The following is a 21,131-nucleotide window of genomic DNA, read 5'->3' on the forward strand; positions in this document are numbered from 1 at the left end:
AAATTGCAGTAGCTGCATAATTTGTGTGTAGTAATGTGATGAAATTCAGAGCATTTTTTCCCTTCAGTAAGTTACTTCTGTCAATCAGTAAGCTAACAAGTTTCCTTTATAACTGTTTGAATTATATTGGAAAAAAATTGATGACTCCCGGATTTCCTTAAACCGTTAAAGTTTGTATTTCAAATACTAGAAAGAAGTGAGTTTCAGTCTTTCAACAGATCAACTAAACCCGGTCACAGCTCACTAAATTGTCCATGTTTTTTTTCCTTACTCTCTCACTTAATGCAACTGGGTGTCGCCGGCAAAGTAATGATGCTTTTGACTTTGGTTTTCACATATTGCAAATTGCAGTAGCTGCATAATTTGTGTACTCTATGTGATGAAATTTAGAACTTTTTTTTCCCTTCAGTTTAACTTAGTTGTCTCGAACCTTCCAAATTTCCATTATAATTAATAATAACTGTTTGGGCTAAATTTGAGTCTGTAAAAAAATTTATGACTTCTGGACTTCCTTAAAGCTTGTATTTCAAATAGAAAGAAGTGAGTGTCTGACTTTCAGCAGATCAACTAGACGTGCACACCTCAGGTCACAGCTCATGTTTTTGTCCCTCCTTCTCTTACCTAATGTTACTGCTGCAGCTGGTTGTTGCCTGCAGCAACCTTTAGTGAATTTGGACTTTCAAAAGCCTCAAATTTTCAAAAGACTTGCAAATTGTATGTGGCTTCTGTATGTGGTTTCAGAATGTGTGTACTGTATGATGAAATTTGTAGAAAAAATCTGATGTTTTGTAAAGTACTGTAATGGCATAGTTTTGGCCGCTTCTGAATACCTCATTTAGACATTGTTTTTTCTTTGGTCCTTCCCACATCAAATTTTGTGCATGAACCATTGCCCATCATCGTTTCTAGATCTGTAGCCCTGGCTCACACAACTTTTGTGCCATCACTGCAACAAGGGGTTACTCCACTTGCAGTGGTCTGTGTGACTTCAACTGTGTAATCATTCCACTTATTATAATGTTCACCAAGATTTGTACTTTTTCATTACTTGTTTTCATAATTTGCATACTTTTTAGAAGGATTTCAGTTTCTCCTGATTGACTAATTTAACTTTAGAGGCACTGAAATGTACACAAAGATTCAGGCTGAGCCTTTCTCATTTGATTTAATTCTCTTATTCCATCAATTTTTATTGAAATTACAGACAACAAATAAAACATTTTCTTGCCCAAATCAGCACGAGTTCTAAAGACTGATCCTCCTTTACATGTTACATGTAAATGCAATAAAGTCCTTCCATTCATATGTAATATACGTCTAGTAATAATCTCAGAATTCTCCATTGAAAGGCCACTGTGGATGGTCATCACACCTGAAATGACAGAAGAAAACAGACTTTTAAGTTTTAGCTACTTGTAAAGTGCTTTTGAGTGTTTTCTTTTTACCACATAAGGAAGGATGCATCGAAAGATAATCTATGTTTCGGCCCAGTGTATTTTTATGTTATCTTGTTGCTCATTGTTTGGGTGCCCATGTTGTTTGGGTTGATATTTTCAAAAGTTTGATGATTTTTTTGGAGGACAGGATTTCCTTGCTACAAGAAAAATATGAATTGAAAGTTGTCATAATAGATTGTTAAGCTGGTTCATGCCAGTAGATATTTATGACTTGTAAAGTTGGTTCAGGTTAAATTGTCACTCATTGTTTGGGAGCCCATGTTGAAAGAGACATTTTCAAAAGATACCCGTTTCAATGAGTAAATTTTTCCATTGAATTTTCCATTGGCCTGCTTTAAACAAGACTGTTGTTTTTTTCAGAATAAAAGGATTTAACTGCTACAAGTAAAGATGCTTTTTTCAGAATAAAAGGATCTAATTGCTTCAAGTAATGATGCATTGAAATATTTCCTTGCTGCAAGTAAAAAATTATGCATTGAAAGTTGTCATTTAGTTTGTAAAGTTGTTATGTCATTCATTGTTTGGCTCGCCAATGTTGCTAAGATTTGGAAAATCTGAACTTTTTAGAGGACAGAATTTGCTTGTTGAGACCGGAAAAAAAAGCATCCTGTGTTGGAAGAACAGGTCTTAGAGATTAGAGGCCTGATAAGACTAATGCTGAAGCTCCATTGGGACTACCGACTTAAACATTCAAAATGAAATGAACTTACATCCCAAACTTGACAATCCTGGCATCTTTGTTCAGTCCTGAGATTGTTTCCATGTCTTCTGTGCTCAGCTCAAAGTCAAAGATCTGGAAAACAGCAACAGTTACTGTACAGTGTCATTAAATGGAGAAATCTGTATATATTCCATGTTTGAATGCAAAATTTTTGTTTATATTTTGTGGTTCTTTCACAATGTTATAGGCTATTTACTCATATATCTTACAAAACATAGATCAAAACTTTCATGTACATAAACAGTAACTGTTACAGATTTGTTCCCAATAACTTGCTTCCTGCTGAAATAGCCTTTTGGACCAAATTTGTATTTGTTGTTGTGTTAGGCAGACAAAAGGCCAGATGCATTCTGTGGAATGCATGGGTATGAGTTTATTGTATAGTAAGCATTTGTTCTCTGTATCTGGTATAACCGCCCTTTGGCGTAACACACCCGAGCTTCGCAGGTATGCGTCGCGGCAGCAGCTGGTTATATTACACTCAGTATGACGGACCCATCACACCTAACTTTTGCACATCTATCTGCAAGCGTTGATGCCTCGGCCAGTCAGCGGCAGTCGGTCCGATCCAACTGCTGTCCCATGTCACCTAGACAAACAAAGGTTATGCTGTTGAATTTAATTCTCCACATACACTTATCTAGAAGTACAGGGTTGACTGAAAAACGCAAGCCACTTTATCAGCAATCAAAAAAGTACAATGCACTGATATTCTTATTTTTTCTACAGAAACGAGGGGTGACACCTGTCAGGATTTCTGACACTGAGACTGGTTTTGTAATGTGTAAGTTTAGTTGCATTCCTGAAGGACACTGGTCAAAGACTGGAGGGAGAGTATAAAAAAAGTTGTTCCGTTTTATTGCTGTGATGGAAGTTGGAACAAAAGTTCATCTTTTAATACCTGGAGTCTGTTGTAGGCGTTGTGCCTCCCGACATAGACGGTAGAGGGCGCTGTTACGGCTCCACAGTCCGCCTCCAGCGTGTCTCGCTCCGTGTAGTTCACTACACGCTGCAGCTTCGCCAGGCAATGCATGATGGTCGACTGGGAAGAAACTGGACGACAAACAATATTACCTTGCGCATGATGGCAAGAAAGAACATTTTATAAAACGCATGGATTATTTTAATCCAAATTGAACATAATTGTAATACTAGTAGTTACCCCATTTTTTTTTCAATTTTCTAGCTACAAAATCATTTTGAATGACTTGCATTTGGACTCTCAAGAGTCCATGAATAATTAATTGATGTATTGATGCATATGTCGTATGCTGAATGATTACAAATGGATACCGCAAAGTTAGTAAAATCTATGCTCCTCCAAAAAGGATCATAATCATTAAACTCGACACAAAAGCCTTTGTACTCACTTGTGAGACAGTTGTTCCCGCCGAACCCAGGTGCGCATGTGCAGGAGGATGGTGTTGTCGGACAGCGGCCGGGGTAGCAGAAATTGCTGTCGGGTCGCCACGAACATCGTTCTGAAATAAACAACAGTCACATGACTATGGCGTACTGTCCGCCATCTTAGCACGGAGGCTATAAAGATGTTCGGTCCCCATTTACATCATTCTGTGGCCAGTCATAAAAAAACTACAGCTTTACAGCTTTTGCAGTCGCGAATTTTTTGCGTGAAAGGAAAAGGGAGTAAAGTGGACGTCCCTAATCTGCTCAAAAGACTAACTAAAGCGAAAGAGAGACGAGCCAGGAAACAACTCTCTATCTTCGTGTCTACCTTGCCCCCCAACGACCTGGTGGTCATGGAACTTGATACGTGGGTACCTATACATATGCAGGTACTATTTCCGCGACCGTCGGTTAAACATATACGAAATAAGTCAATAATTAAAATGTATGCAAAATTTTTCTTCGTTCGAAATCACTACGGTTCTATCGCAAAACACATGCGGTGTTGCGTTGACATAGATATATATTTTGTAGAGCATCACAGTCCATCATGCTACAAGTAATGGCTTTCTTAGCATCATCATCTATTTTCGTCACTTACAATGCCATATAAGTAGTCAGTACTTACGTTCACAGACTCTATTTGGGTAGCCGCCTGATGACACTTGCTGGTACGCTTTGACCTGCCCGCCCCTGTCGAAGTTACAGCGGTTACACTGGTGGTTACTGGCGGTGGTGCAGATCAGCCGCTCACAGTTGGCGATGGCGGTACATGCTGTAGGGGTGGGACAAGAACAATGGTTAATACGTTTAAATAATTTAGCTTTGAATAACAATCCGCGGTCAAGACCAAGGTATTGTGCGTCTAAAAGTTAGTCTCTTTTACCAGTCGGGAAAATTTTGAGTATTGGTAAATTGAAAGTCTGAAAGCTTAGTTTTGTTACATGCCCTGCTACTTGGATATTTAGACGGTTTAATATAATAGTTATTCTTGAGGACGCCACTTCTTGGTTGGACGTTCGTTACTGAGAAAGCCGGCCAGGCATTCACATATGTCCAAAGTTATAGTCTGAACGTCACGCTGTAGAAGCTACGACACGAGAAACCCGAGTATGTATCCCTCCGTATGTGCTAGAAAAAGCTTGCCGTTAGCTGGCGTTGCCACCGGAAGAGTGCACACTGGACTTGTATTTTGAGGCTTACATGATGTTCTAATACTTCTGTCAGTGGGATTTCACAGTGTGTAAAACAACTACTCATGATGCCATAACAGATACCGAAACCATGCATCCCTTTGAACTAGTAACATTGTCATCATCAAGGCTCAGTCTCAGATGTAAACGTGCACTCTGACACTCACTATCCTGTAAATGCATTTAAGTTCGCGGGGATTTAATTTCGCGGTAACACCATAGACTGCAATCTAATACCATAACAGAAAAATGTTCGCGGTGGATTTAAGTTCGCGGAGAAGTGGTCACCACGAAAACTAATCCACCGCGAACATTTCTGCATTTACAGTTTATTGCGATAAATGCACAGTAAGGCTTAGGTCACATTTCCTAACCGGGGCCCGGCCGGGATGTTTTAAGAAACGAAGAATCAAATTGTATACCTAGAAAAACACACAAATTATGCCCATGAATCTTATTTTGACATTTTGTGTATTTTGATGTCTTTCATATCATTCTTTTCGCTCCCGAAAACTACCCGGCCGGGCCCCTTTTTGGAAATGTGACCTAGGCCTAAGCGGGATTGGTTTACGTATGTTAACTTAACATTGTCACATTTTGATAGCTTGTACTACCATGCCATAGTTTCTTACCCGGACAGGAGTAGCCACAATGACGATTGACACAGTACTGGTCTTCACGACACCCTTTGTTGCCCAAACACTCGTTGATATCTGCACACAAAATTAGGCGATTAACATTTCATCGTAGAGAGTGTATTCATACACTATCTTAATGCATTCTACTAAATTGAAGTATGTTTTCTTACTGTATACGTGTTGCGTTTATTAGAACATTAATAGAAATAGAACAACTGAGCTGAAAAAAAAAGTACACTAACATTGTGATTAGTATCACGTAGAAACACTGACTTTCAAACTTACCGTTACACACCCTCCAGTGTGGTCCACTATCAGCATACCCTGGGTTCGCCCTGTCGCAAGTGCAACCACTCTCACATGGCCATTTGTTGCACGCCATGTCGTGCAGGTACTCTCTCTTGAATAAGAAGTTACTCACCATTTATTCGACATTTATATATTACCATTCAAAGGAGCTAGGCAGTAAACGAGACTTTCGACGACTGTAGGGTCCAGTTCATGTATCAACATTTGATTTGGTTACAAAACATTTCACTTAAACTAGTGAAGAAAACAGTACTGGGCTATGATTGGCACTAAGAACAGAGTAGACTACATCGTTTCGGCCTGGTAAGAGTCCTTTGCTCTGATTTGGGCCACTCTTCAGTTGATCGTCATCGTTGACTTTTGCAGATGGTCCAGTGCTTTCTTCATACTTACTGGTTATACATCCATGTGTTAATGATATGAATAGCTAAGGGGCTAGTCTACTCGAACACAAATTACAAATTCTATATTGTATGTTCACATCATTCTCTGAACATTTGGTGGTCATGTGATAAGTCGTTTAGTAGTTACAAGAGTTACAAACGCGGACCTCCAACCCCCTCCCTCCCGCCCCACATTGACAAAAAAAAGCCAGTTCTGAATGGGGTTAAAGCGCTTTGTATGAACCGGCCGGATTTTGAGTGCTATTTACACTATAATGTGCATTTGTTCAGTTGATTGAACTGTTAAAACCTTACCGTACTGTCCCAGTTGCCGTAGTAGTAGGCAGCTTCCCAGAAGGTACAACCTTCTCCATAACACTCCTCCCACAAAGTCCTTTTCTGTCTAGATCGGCTATCAAGGAAACTGTTTGCTACTTCTTCGGTCGAAAAGGGTGAAGAAACGTCATCGACAATGGTCTGGTCCTCTGCGCCTAAACTGTGAAAATGTACAGTAAAAATCAGCACAATCGATTACTTAAAACGTCAAAGATGTTAATAGTAAGTAGCAAATGGCATACAGATGTTTTGAGTTTGATATTAAAACTGCTAGGGCAAAATTCTTACCCAATAACTGTAAAATGTAGCCTTGATCACAGTTAGTTTTTTTACATATATCGATCCAGGTCCTCAGAAACATAAAGGAAAGAATTCTGTCTGTTTGAACTTACCACAAAATCGTGTGAAAGGTCAGCGACACAATGACCAGGGAGTAAAGCAGCAAGGGTCCGGTGGTGTTCATGATCCTTTTTTTAAAGTACGAGAAAACTGTAGGTTTTAATACTATATTTTCTGTACGAAAATTCATAACAATGACATTGCCTAGACAAAGGCTAAAGAAACTGCACGACATGTAACTACAATTCAGATGAAACAATTTAAACTATGCCATCTGCTAAAAAAAGATGTTACTCACCCGATATTCAGCTAATGTTAAAGAGAATTTCGGGTTTCACTGCTGAAAAGTCGCCTCCATAATTTGTTGCACCGTTCTGCGTAGGGAGCATTCTAATGATGCCAGAGCCCCCAGAGGTCTTATTTTCTCCCTAGCAACCTTCCTTGTTCGCGCAATGACGTCAATAAATGCTTATATAATGTCCTTGTCCCAACCAAATCACGTACATTTTATGGAGCAAATACAACTTACAATGAAAATTTTTAAGACAGGGGCTGCAATAGATATCTTTCCAATGTCGCATGTGCAGCCTTTCCCGCATGGTCATCCGTTGCACGCCATAGTATACAGGTATTATCTAATGCCTAGGTTACACATAGCCGAATTTGGCTCCCGACTCTCTCCCGACTATGGTTTAGGAGTAATTCGGGAGCTAGTCGGCTGTAGTCGGCTGGTGTTCGGCTCAGTCGGCTGGCGTTCCTCTGGCGTTCTGCTCAGTCGGCTGGTGTTCGGCTGCTCCATCCGAATGTATTGAAATGTTCAAAACATTCGGCTCTGAACGGCAACTCTGAAATGGGTCGGTTGGTGGTCGGCTGGTGTTCGGCACAGTCGGCTAGTGTTCGGTTGGTGTTCGGGAGTAAGTCAGCAGTCAAATTAAATCTTAAACACGCCATAAACACTGCTGACTTACTCCCAGCTTGTTTCCAACTAACCAATGATTCACCCCAAGACCGTAGAAAAATCACTGCTAACTCATTCCCAAGCCAAAAGATTATTTCCAGGACGTAGACGAATCACTCCCGAACTTCACACGACCGACATCCAGCCAAAAACAAAAAGAACCATAAATGCCGTATTGGAGCTATCTGTGATCCAAATTTGATCTCTTGGTGATGTTTACAAAATAGAGGAAAGGATAATCTTGATTAAAAAACGAAAATGAGCACTCTTTTGAAAATCGCTGATTATGTCTATTTCAAGTCGAGAGAGGGTCGGCAATCGGTTGGGAATCAGTCATGAGTGATTCGGTAGTCTGCGGCTAGAGGTCGGCATGGTAGGGAATAGGTTGGACAGCATTCAGGACACAGTTGAGAGTAAGTCATTTACTGGTCGGGAGATGTTCGGGACATGTTCGGCGCTAAAATAATAGGCGTGGCCTAAACTGGTCAGACTGCTCCCGAACTTCTGCCGACTTGGGTCGGCTAAGAGTCGGCTGGTGTTCGGGAGCCAAAGTCGGCTATGTGTAACCTAGGCATAATAGTAATGGACATTAACTATTGAAGACAGTCTTCGGACATTCGTAGATGTGATGTATACATGTACAAAATTCAGCTGTTTGGGGACGGAGACTGAGGTAGATTCTGTCGGCTATCGGTTCCAAGTATAATGTACTATTCCGAAATAAAGAATAAATCTTGAACCATCAAAAGAAGCATTTTCTGGACAGAGACTGCCATCAGAACGATTCAAATGATATCTCAACAACTTGTGTGTCACCGTCGATAAACAACGAGTTCGAGGAGATTCATAAATTCATTTTGTAATGCTGTTTGTTTTGACTCGCCGATACAGCTTTCTTTTCAGAGAACGTCAACATTTATCACTGATAAGAGAGACTAAGGTTGTTTTTTCGTGGTAGCAACCTTCCTTCTTCGGACAATAACCAGGTCAACAAATGTAACGTCTGTCTTTGTATGATCCAGCTAAAGATTACTTTGCATCAATGGGGTTTGAAGACTAAGGCCCAGACTAACGACCGAGAAGCTATTGATTGACAAAAGAGCGCGCCACTATTTTGCATGTATTTCTACTATCCACACAGAGCTCGGTAAGGAAGTTTGTGGCCATTTTATCGTATCTCTCGTTCTTGATGTCTGTCCGTTCTTCGACTCATTTCTCAAAGAATTATCCCTCCCCTTGTCGTTTTATCCTCCGACTGCCAGCAAAGGTTTGTGGGTCTCGCGTACAGAGAACGGAAGGTATGATAAAAAAGTGACATCCCTTCCGACCTCTGCTTGGCGAGTAATGTAATACAACGGTCAGTGCCCGACCTCCGTGACAAGGTTCAAAGTCCGACCGATCGTACAGTCCCGTGATTCACCTGTACAATAACACACCTGTCTAGCAGTAAGATGAAGCACCTGACGCTACCTGTTCACGTCTTCGCCCTCTTCGCTGTCTGTTACGGACAGCAACATTGCTGCTACCCTGACCAGTACGACCTGAGGGAGTCGGAGACAGGGTGGAACTATGGGCCGGTGGGAGGGGTGTCGTCTTACCGAGGGTCCCGGCATGTTGTGTACGACTTCGTCCACAAGAAACTGGCGATTGAGGAAAGAACGGACTCCGGTGGTGTCCGACAGTACTATAAGATGATTTACGACTATCCAGAGGTATGTAAAGGAAGAGATCTTCAGATTATGTTTTATATGGTTTTATACATGACGTCACAAACGCCATGTTGGTGGGCTACGTAGATCCAAGATGGCGGCCTGACAGTCGGAACGTAGTGATTATAATACTGTATATATAAGAAACACATCTGTGGAATTTCGTTTAAAAAGAAAGAAAGAAAGAAAGGCGTGCACCCTTTCATAAATAAACAGATATTTATAAATAGGTATCTTGAGGTTTGTTATATATATTTTCATGATTCATGTCAGCTTGTCCATGACTTTCTGTATCTTTTTCAGGGTGCCCATTATCTAATCATGGGGACGGACTGCTTTAAAACCAAACTAACAGGAGACATGAAACAACACTGCATCCCAGGTTTGTTCGTGTTTTATCTTTTATTAAAACAAATAAGCATTACCAGTATCTTGAATTCTACAAATTATTTGCCCAATCAATTTCCGTCGCAGCCAATTGGAGATGTAGATTATTTTACAAGGACAGAGTTTCAACAAAGTGGAAACCCACATATTCACACTTTGATTCACATTTTGTACATTCACATAACTCATTTAACTGTAACACTGAATTTTGATTAACTCTGTCCTCTTTATCATAATAGTTTATACGTTTATGAAGGTTAGACATCCAGGTAAAACAATATTCAAATACAAATCATTCTCTATAACTGGGTACAAAACGAATATTTACTTCCGGACGTTTCGAGTGCATCCGTGACTTCTCATTCTAGTGACATCCATCACTCTTCTTCAGCGTCACTCGAAACTTCCGGATGTAAATATCCATTTAATACAGCTGTATCGATTGAATTGTATTTGGTTAATGTTTTATATATTTTGATATCTAACAGCGTCTACCCACCCCCAGGGCAAGCATCCCATGTCGGTTCGTACGTGTACGGTGCCGGGGACTCGGGTGTTCTGGTGGACGCGTTCCTGTTCCAGGTGAAGGGGAACGTCACGTCTCACCGGGAAGTCACCAGGGCGGGCTGTCTACCCGTCCGCGAGCTGCACACGCATCTGGAGCCTGATGGTAGGTTGGGCTGTCTATGCGTCATTTTTTATACTCTCCAATCAGAATTCGAAGTTGGACAGAAAGATCGTCACCTTATTCTGACTTAGATAGCAAGGTTGTTAGAAAGTCAGACTTAAGTTTTGCAAGCAACAGACATCTAGGGTTTCTAGACAGTCATAAATGGCTATCCTTGGCGACAAAAACGAAAAACTACAAAAAGATTCACAAAAGTATACTTCCATTCATATATCATATCAGATTAGTAAAGGACAGAAGAGAGAAAGAGAGAGAAAAATAGAGAGAGAGGGAGGGGGAGAGTGAGAGAGAGACAGAGAGAGACGCTCTCTCTTGTTTCACACTTTTAAGTACATGACAAACGTTAACACTTAACCCAGGCCAACAATTGACAATCTATTTACTGTCAAAAACTATGTTTCATACAAAACAATTGAATGAATCTTCTGCAATTCCCAGACAAGACGATTTCCATGCAGTCGTTCACGTATGAAAACGTCACCACCACAGTTGAGGACCCGAGTGTGTTCACACCTCCTGTTCCACCATGTCCACCCAGACATCAGTTCACACAGGTAAATATCCTCTACCTAGCGTCCGTATCTGTAGAGTGACTCTATCTTTGAGATTAAGGATACTGGCGAAGTGCATCATTTTGATTGAACATTAGACCTTGCTCGTACAAATTTCGCAGTGAACTTCCTTCCGTGGTGATGTATAATATGTTACATGTTACAGCACAGGTCAGAACATTTCTTTTTTATGTTTCTTCATTTTCTTAATGGTCCTATTTTCTTTTTCATTGCCCTTTACATGAGTAGAAAACATGTTCGTAATATTGTTGCATTGTAATTAATTGTTAGCTATTTTCATTTACCAGGATGTCCAAGATCCTGAGCTGTTGCAGTGGATTGAAAAGACGAAAAGGGAGCAGCGAATTTCAGATCCTCCCCGACTCTGAAAGAAACCATATCTGTAACTAGCTTCAGTGCTACACGGGTGCACAAGACCAATATAGCCGTTTATTAAACACCAGCTCGACCATACTGTAAATACATGCGGATTCAATTGAATGCTAGTGACAAATACACAGTTATAGGTCTTAAACCATTAACGTTAAGGTCAATCTTTGAATAACAATTTCAAGAGCTCAATGACACAACAGACCAAACCACACCATGTCTGTGAATAACTCGTTTTCTGTAGCCGGGCAACTATCTACACCACGTAAACCGCTGTACGTGTCAAGTATTGTTTAGTAACATAAAGATAAACAAGGGATATAATGTACATATTGACCCTTAGGTAACAAGGTCAAAGACCGCAAGGTCGTCGCGCGGCAACTACAATCACGAGACAATCAACGTTCCATCGAACATACAGTAGCAACCACAGAAGCAACGTTCTATCGAGCCAGCTCAAGCCTTACAACAGGCACTAAAGCAACCACCGATCTTGGCACTAAATTGTAGTTTTGTGAGTTCTCCCAATAAAGCGAGGTCATTCCACATGATGATTTAATATTTGATTTCTGACTTCATAGCACTTCGTTAAAAAAAAATTCAGGAAGAATACTGGATTGTAGGAGAAAAATGCACTTCTTGTAATTTTGAAGGTTGGGATTATAGATTAACTTTAACGTTACATATTTTATTTGTATTAGGTTAGGTCATACATGTAGTAGCCTCCGTTGGCGTTGCAGGCTCCGAACCGGGCTGTTTCTTATTTGGGGGACAATGGTTCGCGATTTTCAACGTTGGCTTAATGTACTCTTGTGCCGGGAATTGAACCATTTTGGAACGAGGCAAAAGTTAAACTAACGTCAACCGCAAACTCCCTTTCCCGACATATGAGAACCTAGCCAACGTTGAAAATGTCGAACCTTAAAATGATTAAAAAACAGCCCTGTTCGAAGCCTGCAATGGAGGCTATAAAAGTAACGTCATTAGCAGTTTACGGTGTATCGTTATGTCCACACGACTGACACACCATAAATAGACATTGGCCCTGTGGCAATGTAGCACAATAGACAGTGGCAGCCAAACCCAACCATAATTACCCTTATGTGGGTGGTCAAACCACCTCAGTGCAGACGTGAATGACACACCGTAAGACACTGTAGTCACGACAGACTCCCTGCAAATTTAAGACAGCCGTCAGAGTTTGTAGTTCTGAAACAACATACATCCTTCTGTACCAAGGTTAGTCAATCTACTTCTCTGCGACACTACATCGTGCCTGGTGTATTTTTCTGATCAAATGTTTGGTTCCAACGTCACAACAAAATGGCGACGAGGAAATGTCAAACAGTCAAAAAGCACTTGGTCAATGGGCACAGTCATTTCTTATCTGGTGTAAACCTTTTTTGGAGGGCAAAACTAGATTTACATTTACTTTAAGCCATAATTGATAAAAACGATAACGTGACATTCTCACAGAGTGTATATATCACCATTACGGTGGTATACGTTTTGAATCTCGGACACCTTGATCAACGTAACGTTACATATTTATCACCATAAAGGTCAGTTTGCCGTTTTATGTACTCGTCATTACCTTGCTTGCTCTGTGACGTCAGATCAGGTGTTGCGGGGGCGACAATTCTCGGCTCACGTGGTGCGACCTTGCTCTAGTGTACGTCTGGCCACGGGAGTGAAGCAAAAAGTATCCGGGAACTGAAAAAACAATGGCCTGCAGAGAAAGGTTCCGACAAGAGTTTCGGCTCAAGTCATTCGGACTGGATCACGGGGATCACCAAGACTTTACAAGGAGTCCGGTAAGTTTTTATCTGATGGACTCTATGATAAAAGGTACACCATGGGCAACGTAAATTACTACCACAATAGAGGGAATATAAGAAGTAGCATTGCTATTGACAGGATCGATTAGCTCTTTAAGTTTTTTCTCAATTCCTTATATCTAACGTTATGTAGATGGGCACTAAATCTGTACCTACTGGTACCCACCTACCAAGTCCCTCTGCCTACTTTAATCTGTGCAACATGACAATATTCTAGTGGTACAAAACACGTAAAAGGAAGTAACGTTAAATATATCACACACCAAGCACGAATTGAATTTAACGTATGCGATAGGCCGTCATGCAATTAGTTGGAGTCCACTGTGCATTAATAAAGGGTTAATGCCCCGCCTTATCCTCGGTGTATATGGTGAGATAATCCCTGGTCAGGTGCGATAACCACCGAATAAACCACCGAGTGAGCGTAGCTGAGTGAGCGTAACTGACCCATTTAAGCAACAAATTCCTTTATAATACATACATCCTTTATTCAAGACTTCCAAGGCTTGACATAAAGACAAATTCCCTTCTGCTGGGACAAGTGTGTTGCTATTCAATCCTAAGTTATAGTTGTACATATTCAATAAATTTGAAGGAATGTGAACAGTAATAATGTTTGGATTAACTCTAACATGGACTGCACACTGTACAAAGCATTCCTTTCTGCTGACGCATGACGCCGTAACACGTAGATTGAGGCCAGGCAGGTGGGTATCGCTCCCCTGATTGGTCAGAATGCTCCTGGCTATATGACAATTAAGTATCAATCCTCGTCTACGTCAACATATTAAAGGGCTACAACATATATAACATAGATGTGATACATAACATAGGTCAACATGTGCAACTCGGATCAAAGACTACGCCTAACCTTACCTTTGAACCCAATTAACGGAGTATACATACATGCCTTCTCTGTTAAGAGCTACAATGGCGTGTTTGTTTATTTCTGTCGGTTGCGTCATTCCAAGGGACCGACAAAAAGTGGCCATTATGGCCATGGCCAGGTGACCGCTATGCAAAGGTGGCCGCGAATATACAGGTTTGACTGAGTTTCAGTACGGTTGCGTCAGTGTGTACTAAACATTGGCGCCTCAAAATGATATAATATGGAGTAAACTTACGACACGAACTTTGAACGTAATACTCAAACTTATTACTTCACCACAAGAGAGTGTTTGTTATGTGTGTGTGTGTTTGTGTGTGCGTTTATGTGTGTGTGTTTATGTGTGCGAGTGCGAGTGTGTGTATGTTTGTATGTATGTGTGTGTGTGTGTGTGTGCGTGCGTGTGTGTGTGTTCGTTTGTAATGCAGCTTCTAACTTTATGCGCTCTACCAGAGGGCGAGGGGCTGAAAGAAGGCGAGGGGGTGAAGTATGCAATCTCTGGTTGTCTTGTTTCTAACTTCTTGCAGATGAATTGGAATGTGGCAGACAATTTTGATATCATGCGATTTGTCATTCTAGAGGGTATATAGACGATACCTTTTGATCCCAACTAACCGCTGTTTTTTTTAATGTTCCAGTGGTTCAGCAGCCCCGTGCCGTTCCTGATCTACCGCGCAGTGATATGTCTGTACCAGGTCTGCACCTACGCGACTGCACACTCGCTCTACGCCCGACTCAGCCCCAAGTCACTGATCTACCTGACCGAACTGGGTTACATCATCCTCACAGCCCACACTGTAGTCAGCGCGGTGCTCTGCTTCGTCGACTTCTTCTGCAGCCGATGTCGCGCGAAATCATCCGACGACCCCCCGACCTTTCCCGATGCTGACGTCACAACGGCGAGGTCTACCGACGCCATTCACCAAACAAGCCAGTCGCCCAGAATTCCGTGGTACTACAAAGGGTACTGGGTCTTCTATAACATGGTCTTCAGCGCCGGTCTGTACATCACGATTGCGTTCTGGGCATTGCTCGCGAATGACGAGGGTACTTTCAGCATTCTGTTCCACGCCATAAACTCAGTTGTCATCGTGATCGACGTTGTGGTCAGCGGGCTGCCGTACCGTCTACTCCATTTTGTTTACCCCTCAGCCTTTGGGTTCGCGTACATGCTCTTTACGGTCATCTACTGGGCGGCGGGCGGTACCGACTTCTTCGACAGACCTTGGATCTACCCGGTGATTGATTACGGAGGGAAGCCCGGACTGGCCGCGGGGGTTGCCGCTGGGAGCGTGTTGGTAGCCATCCCGCTGTGTCACGTGATCCTCTTCGGTCTCGCTCTTGCTCGCGAGATGTTGTCAGGTCTCGTGAGGAGGCCCAGCCTCACTATCAGCGAGGACGTCCGAATGGAACAGCACCGAGAGGAAGAACGCGCCTGATTGCCCCTGCAATACTGTAAATGTAGAAACTTTCGCGGTGGTTTTCTGTTGACAGTTTTCGCGTTGGCCGCTTCACCGCCCACTTAAAACCACCGCGACCAATTTTTTCATGGCTGTAAGAGAATGTATGGTGCTACGGCGAACCACCGCGAAAAGTTATTTTCCCACTACTACACTAATACATCATATGCATCCCCGTATACGTAGCCAGGATTTTGGTTGGGGGGGGGGTCTTTTTACTACTCGAGGACCCTTGAGGGACCATCGAGCGCCTCTGAAATGCTTTTTCCTGCATTTTGACAGGCGAAATTTGCTGGACGAGTTTAATAGAATTACTATTGAAATACACAAGGTATTATTGAAATACACTAGGTATTCGGCGTAAGTCTTCATATTTTCACCGAAAATATGGCGGCGTGAGGCATCGCAATGGAGGTCCGGGGCAATTTTTAAATCTGGTCCTTCTGAAAAGGTATTTAAGACATTTTGAGGGACAAATTTTGTAACCAGACTTAGCTAAATTCAATGACATTTCTCTTACAGAAACATTCTTTTGTGGTTGACGCCCCCCCCCCCCTCCCAACATATTTTCACAATGTCTAGCACCGGAGGCGTTTGCTGTCGGAAGGGAATTCCGGAAGTCCGGGAAATCTTTAATCTGGACCCTCTGAAACGCCATTTCCTGCATTTTCCGGGGCAAATTTTGCTGCTAAACTAAGCTAAATTTAATGATTTTTCTATTAAGGGCAACGCACCCACCACATCATGTTCACCATGTCCGCCCCCAATGCCGCAAGCCGACGCATTGGAGGTCCAGGAAATTTGAAATCTGGACCCTCTGAAATGTTATTTTCCTGTACTTTCTGGGGCAAATTTTGCTGATAGGCCCACTAAGATTGAACAAAATGTCTATCATTTTGTGAAAAATGCAAATCATGACAATGCCTTGGAAAAAAGATGTTGGACATGAAAAAGCAAAAAAAGTGGACATTTGAGTGTCAAAAAGCGGACCTTTGAGCGTATTGGGGGGGGGCTTCCGCACCCCCTGAACCCCCCCCCTGGCTACGGGCATGATATGACTCCTTCCAGTCATGAGCCGTTGTTGAATGATTCGCATTAGAATGCCTATCAGCAAACTTACCTGAAGAGCAAAGAAGAACCAGTCGTTATTGCCACGAGGTGCCATACGGTCCCTGAAATGTCGGACCGTTAAAGAAGGCTTTGATTAAAACCTCATTGAATCATATAATACTCCGTAAATAGTTGCATCAGGTTGGTAAAATACTCATATAGTAAGGTTCTTCTGAACACAATCAGAGTTGTGCTCACTTCCAACGTTTCGATGTCTGTCAGACACCGTCTTTCATGTAATATTTACTGTATGTACTTGTGAATAAAGAACTTGTTTGCCAACCTGATCAAATGATTCACCGGCATTGGAGTCAAACTTGTATAGTTTGAAATAGAGATAAGCAGCTTTTGAACACTGTTGTTAACTTGAATTCTGCATTGAAATAGAAAGAGCATAATAAGACGAATGTAATGTGCCCTTATTTGTGCTAATGATGCATTCTAATGTATACGACTCATTACCATTGTTGAATGTTGACCCTCTAAAATCGCTTTCCTGCGTCACTCTATAAAAATCTCAGCCCTGGTGCAGTACATTTGATCTCCGCCAGGTGCTGAAAAACAGCTACTAGAACTTACGACTCTCACGGCATGTATCGCTGTATGCGTTTCAAATCTCTGAAGATCTGCATTTACTCATTTATCACCATTAAAATCAGAGTCCTGCATTACTGTATTATTACATCCTGGTCGTTATTTCGCTCGTCTTTGACGTCAGGTAAGGTGTTGCTTAGCGACATGGTTCACGTCCAGGTCAGCTTCTACATGCTTGTTCTTGTTTATGTCTGGCCAAGGTGGGGAAGAAGAGAACACGCGTACGGAGAAACAATGGCGAGTAAGGGGCGGTTTCGGCAAGAATTTCGACTCAAGTCATTCGGTCTGAACCACGGACAGCCTCGTGACTTTACAAGGAGTCCGGTAAGACGATAGAAGGTTGCTTAATACGTTTTTGGTGTCAACAAGAAAAATAAGGGACACAACTCAAGTTTCGAACTCGACGTATAAAGACCTTAACTGAATGTCCACCAAAACTTTTAAAGATTCATCAGTTTTTGGTGAGCTAGGCCCTTTTGAAAATAGTTAGCATTAGGTGAAAGAGAACGAAAACCATGGACAAAAGAGAGTTGCGACCTGAGGTGTGCGGGCCAACATTAGGACCCTCCGTGCTCTGCTTGAAGTCAGATATCCATGTCTTTTCAGTTAAGACAACGCCATATGGCCACGATGATTTTGAGTTTTCGTGGATATTCATAAAAGCTCCATACTTCTTATATTGTTGGGTTGTCCCCTTGAGTCTTCGTGATCGAGTCGGAATCTTATTGAGCACTCCTCGCGGAAGACTCTGTGGTGGTGAAAATTAGGTTAACGTAAGAGTAATAACAATCGAGGTAATATAAGAAGTAACACCCATTCCTATCGTCTTTGTTCCGGCTCAATAGGCCTGCGTACATGGGGACCCAATCCGTAACGTTACCTACTTAATTACATTGTATTGTGACCTGACTCCGGCTAAATCTGTACAAAGGGTAGAACTAGGAGGCCCAGTAGCGAACTTAACCTTTATTTTCCCGACACGTTAGAACAACAGTGGCGTACTTATGTTTCAGCCAGTCAATAGGCTTACCAGGTACTAGTATTGGCGCCTCATGACAAATTGCTATGACGTGAATGTACAACACGCTTGGGATTTGGAAAGGCTAAGTAACTTTAATATTCAAATCTAATGCAGGAATAGATAGTTTTTGTCATGTGTATGTACGTGTCTGTTTGTTTGTGTGTGTGTGTAGGAAGAAAGGGAAGAAAGAAAGAAATGTTAAGATTGTTGCTGACTGTTCATCAATTCAAACAACAGACTCTCTTCAATATCATGAGATCTACCAAAACGTTAAGAGCTTTACATCGAAGCTAATATCTGTTTTTTTTCATGTTCCAGTGGTTCAGCAGCCCCGTACCGTTCCTGATCTACCGCACAGTGACATGTCTGTACCAGGTCTGCACCTACGCGACTGCGCACTCGATCTACGGTGTCAGCCCCAAGTCGCTGATCTACCTGACCGAACTGGGCTACATCATTCTCACGGTCCACAGCATAGTGAGCGCCGGGTTCTGCTTCATTGACGTTTTCGGCATCTCATGTCGCCCGAAATCGCCCGAAGACCGTCCGACTTTTCCCAACAATGATGTCACAACGGCGAGGTCTACTGATGCCATTCACCAAACAAGCCAGTCGCTCAAGCTTCCGTGGTACTACAAAGGGTACTGGGTCTTTTACAACGTGGTCTTTGGCATTGGGTTGTACATCACCATCGCATATTGGGCACTACTCGCGGACGACACAGGCCCTCGCAGTATCCTGTTCCACGCCATGAACTGTGTCGTCATCGTGATTGACGTGTCCGTCAGCGCTCTGCCACTCCGTCTGTTCCATTTCGTCTACCCGTCAGCCTTTGCGCTCGCGTATGTGATCTTTACGGTTATCTACTGGGTAGCGGGTGGTACCGACGTCAACAACAATCCTTGGATTTATCCAGTCCTCGATTACGGAGGCAACCCCGCAATGGCCGCTGGTATCGCCGCTGGGAGCGTCTTGGTTGCGGTCCCGCTGTGTCACGTGGTCATATTCGGTCTCGCCGTTGCTCGCGAGATGTTGGCAGGTCACGTGAAAAGGCGCAGCGCCAAAGTGGATGTCCAAATGGAACAGCGTCGTGAACATGGACTCGCCTAAAGCCATGGCCCTGTTTCGTGTGATTTGGCCGTGTATATGTAAATACTTGACGTTTGGGACCGCATCTGTGAGCAGCGACGCCTATCGGTATCTGTAGTGACAGCAGTCAGTATTGCTCTGAAGAAGGTGACAGGCTGTCATCGAAACATCTGTTTTTCATTTATCAATACAGGTGTATTTATCATTGCCAAGGTCTATTTAAATATTGAAGTTCATCTATAATCGTCATCTAAATCTCCATCTACTGTCAAAATATGTGTCAACTAACACCCAATATCAAATTTGAATTTATTATCAGTACGTCCTATGTCGCTTATTTTCTGTTACATATGACCATGTACATAACTTTATTCATATGTACATGTCTCACACTCGGAACACTTGTAAATATGCATATATTCAATTTGCTTGCTATACCTTGCCAACCAATAAAGTGTCAGTATAAGATTATATTAGAATGTTTATAATTGATTTTTATTAAATAAGAGCATTTGACTTTGAGTATAGTACTATCCCCTTGCCTTCCTTTGAAATCCAAAATTGTCTTCAGCTTGACTTTGCCTTACCTTTGTTCTCTTTCGAATCAAAATTTTCTTCAGTCTGAAATTGTCTTACAACGTTTCCGATTGGACATCTGAAATTGTCCTCATTCATAGCTAGAGTATAAAAGATCTGTTTCTTCCAGATCACTTCTGTGTCACTGACGAAAACTGGTGGATTCCAGTTGAAACGTCTGACCGTTTCCAAATCCATATCCAGTTGCTTGAGTAACTGCTTTTTGGCATACCCCCGTCTCCTGTTTTATTATGGATATAATCTAAGTGTACTATCTATGTGATAGTCTATTACTTGTCGAATATTCCAGTCACTGTCTGAAACGCGAGGCACAAGCTGAACCAACCAAAATAAAGAATTTGTACAATTTCGTTATTGCCCCACATTCTGGAGGGGATTCCAAATTACCTGTAGCAATGTCGGTACGTGGGAACCAGCAATTCAAAAGGTAACATGATTTGAGTGTGAATATCGGATTGCAAAATTGCGAGATAGACATTTAGGATGAAGTCTGTCACAGAAAAGAGCTATCACCCCAGATGATTATTTCCCCAAGTTGAAACGTTTAACGTTACAAATATTGAAAATAGACAGTTTCGTAGCATACGTTGTATGGGACTCATTATGGAAAATCCCAGCCTTGCAAGGAATTTGCAATACATACGATCTCCGTAAGAGGACGCTATACGCGCCCTACGTCTCCTCAACTCTTTGCATGTACATGACGTTTCATCTTTGTTTCGTACGAGAAAGCCTTTAGTATACACTGAAACTTTCAATCTTATAGTCCCCATTGTGTGATGAACATGTAACAGTTACTTGTTTGTGACCCCCCCCCCTCCTCCATATACACAGATAACCTTTGTAAGATACAAAACAAGGCCTTCCGCAAATTATAAACCTGTTCACTGTGGAAGTATGAATGTTACAAAATACAAAGAAAAACGAGAGAAGATAACTATAGAATAAAGAGAACTATAGAATACAGAGAACTTTAGAATAGAGAACATTCCAAAGACCGATGTTCTAAAATAGCGCTGCATGACGTCATGCCAAAGGGCGCGGTGTATGACCTGACCCTGACTCAGTGA

General features: G+C 42.0%; 4 protein-coding genes and 1 long non-coding RNA gene across 5 annotated transcripts; 3 read left to right on the forward strand and 2 right to left on the reverse strand.

Moving 5' to 3' along the window:
- Positions 1-1,162: 1,162 nt before the first annotated feature.
- Positions 1,163-5,737, reverse strand: LOC118431584 (protein kinase C-binding protein NELL2-like). Its single transcript, XM_035842826.1, has 8 exons — positions 5,698-5,737; positions 5,411-5,491; positions 4,214-4,360; positions 3,549-3,659; positions 3,080-3,231; positions 2,683-2,767; positions 2,168-2,250; positions 1,163-1,372 (listed from the first exon to the last, which is right to left on the reverse strand). The coding sequence occupies exons 1-7, from the start codon at positions 5,735-5,737 to the stop codon at positions 2,243-2,245; spliced, it is 624 nt and encodes a 207-aa protein (XP_035698719.1). The 3' UTR covers positions 1,163-1,372; positions 2,168-2,242.
- Positions 5,738-5,747: 10 nt separating this feature from the next.
- LOC118432538 lies at positions 5,748-7,004 on the reverse strand. Its single transcript, XR_004833098.1, has 3 exons — positions 6,837-7,004; positions 6,424-6,604; positions 5,748-5,816 (listed from the first exon to the last, which is right to left on the reverse strand). It is a non-coding gene; the product is annotated as an uncharacterized LOC118432538 (long non-coding RNA).
- A 2,138-nt stretch (positions 7,005-9,142) lies between these two features.
- Positions 9,143-12,014, forward strand: LOC118431990. The gene is made up of 5 exons (XM_035843453.1): positions 9,143-9,453; positions 9,754-9,832; positions 10,343-10,507; positions 10,964-11,079; positions 11,385-12,014. The coding sequence occupies exons 1-5, from the start codon at positions 9,193-9,195 to the stop codon at positions 11,463-11,465; spliced, it is 702 nt and encodes a 233-aa protein (XP_035699346.1). The 5' UTR covers positions 9,143-9,192; the 3' UTR covers positions 11,466-12,014.
- A 1,137-nt stretch (positions 12,015-13,151) lies between these two features.
- On the forward strand, positions 13,152-15,750 carry LOC118432650 (protein rolling stone-like). The gene is made up of 2 exons (XM_035844285.1): positions 13,152-13,280; positions 14,829-15,750. The coding sequence occupies exons 1-2, from the start codon at positions 13,191-13,193 to the stop codon at positions 15,627-15,629; spliced, it is 891 nt and encodes a 296-aa protein (XP_035700178.1). The 5' UTR covers positions 13,152-13,190; the 3' UTR covers positions 15,630-15,750.
- A 1,796-nt stretch (positions 15,751-17,546) lies between these two features.
- On the forward strand, positions 17,547-19,485 carry LOC118432651 (protein rolling stone-like). Its single transcript, XM_035844286.1, has 2 exons — positions 17,547-17,678; positions 18,694-19,485. The coding sequence occupies exons 1-2, from the start codon at positions 17,589-17,591 to the stop codon at positions 19,483-19,485; spliced, it is 882 nt and encodes a 293-aa protein (XP_035700179.1). The 5' UTR covers positions 17,547-17,588.
- The last annotated feature ends 1,646 nt before the right edge of the window (positions 19,486-21,131 follow it).

The sequence above is a fragment of the Branchiostoma floridae genome, chromosome 15 (genome assembly GCF_000003815.2).
Source record: "Branchiostoma floridae strain S238N-H82 chromosome 15, Bfl_VNyyK, whole genome shotgun sequence".
NCBI classification, from domain to species: Eukaryota; Metazoa; Chordata; class Leptocardii; order Amphioxiformes; family Branchiostomatidae; genus Branchiostoma; species Branchiostoma floridae.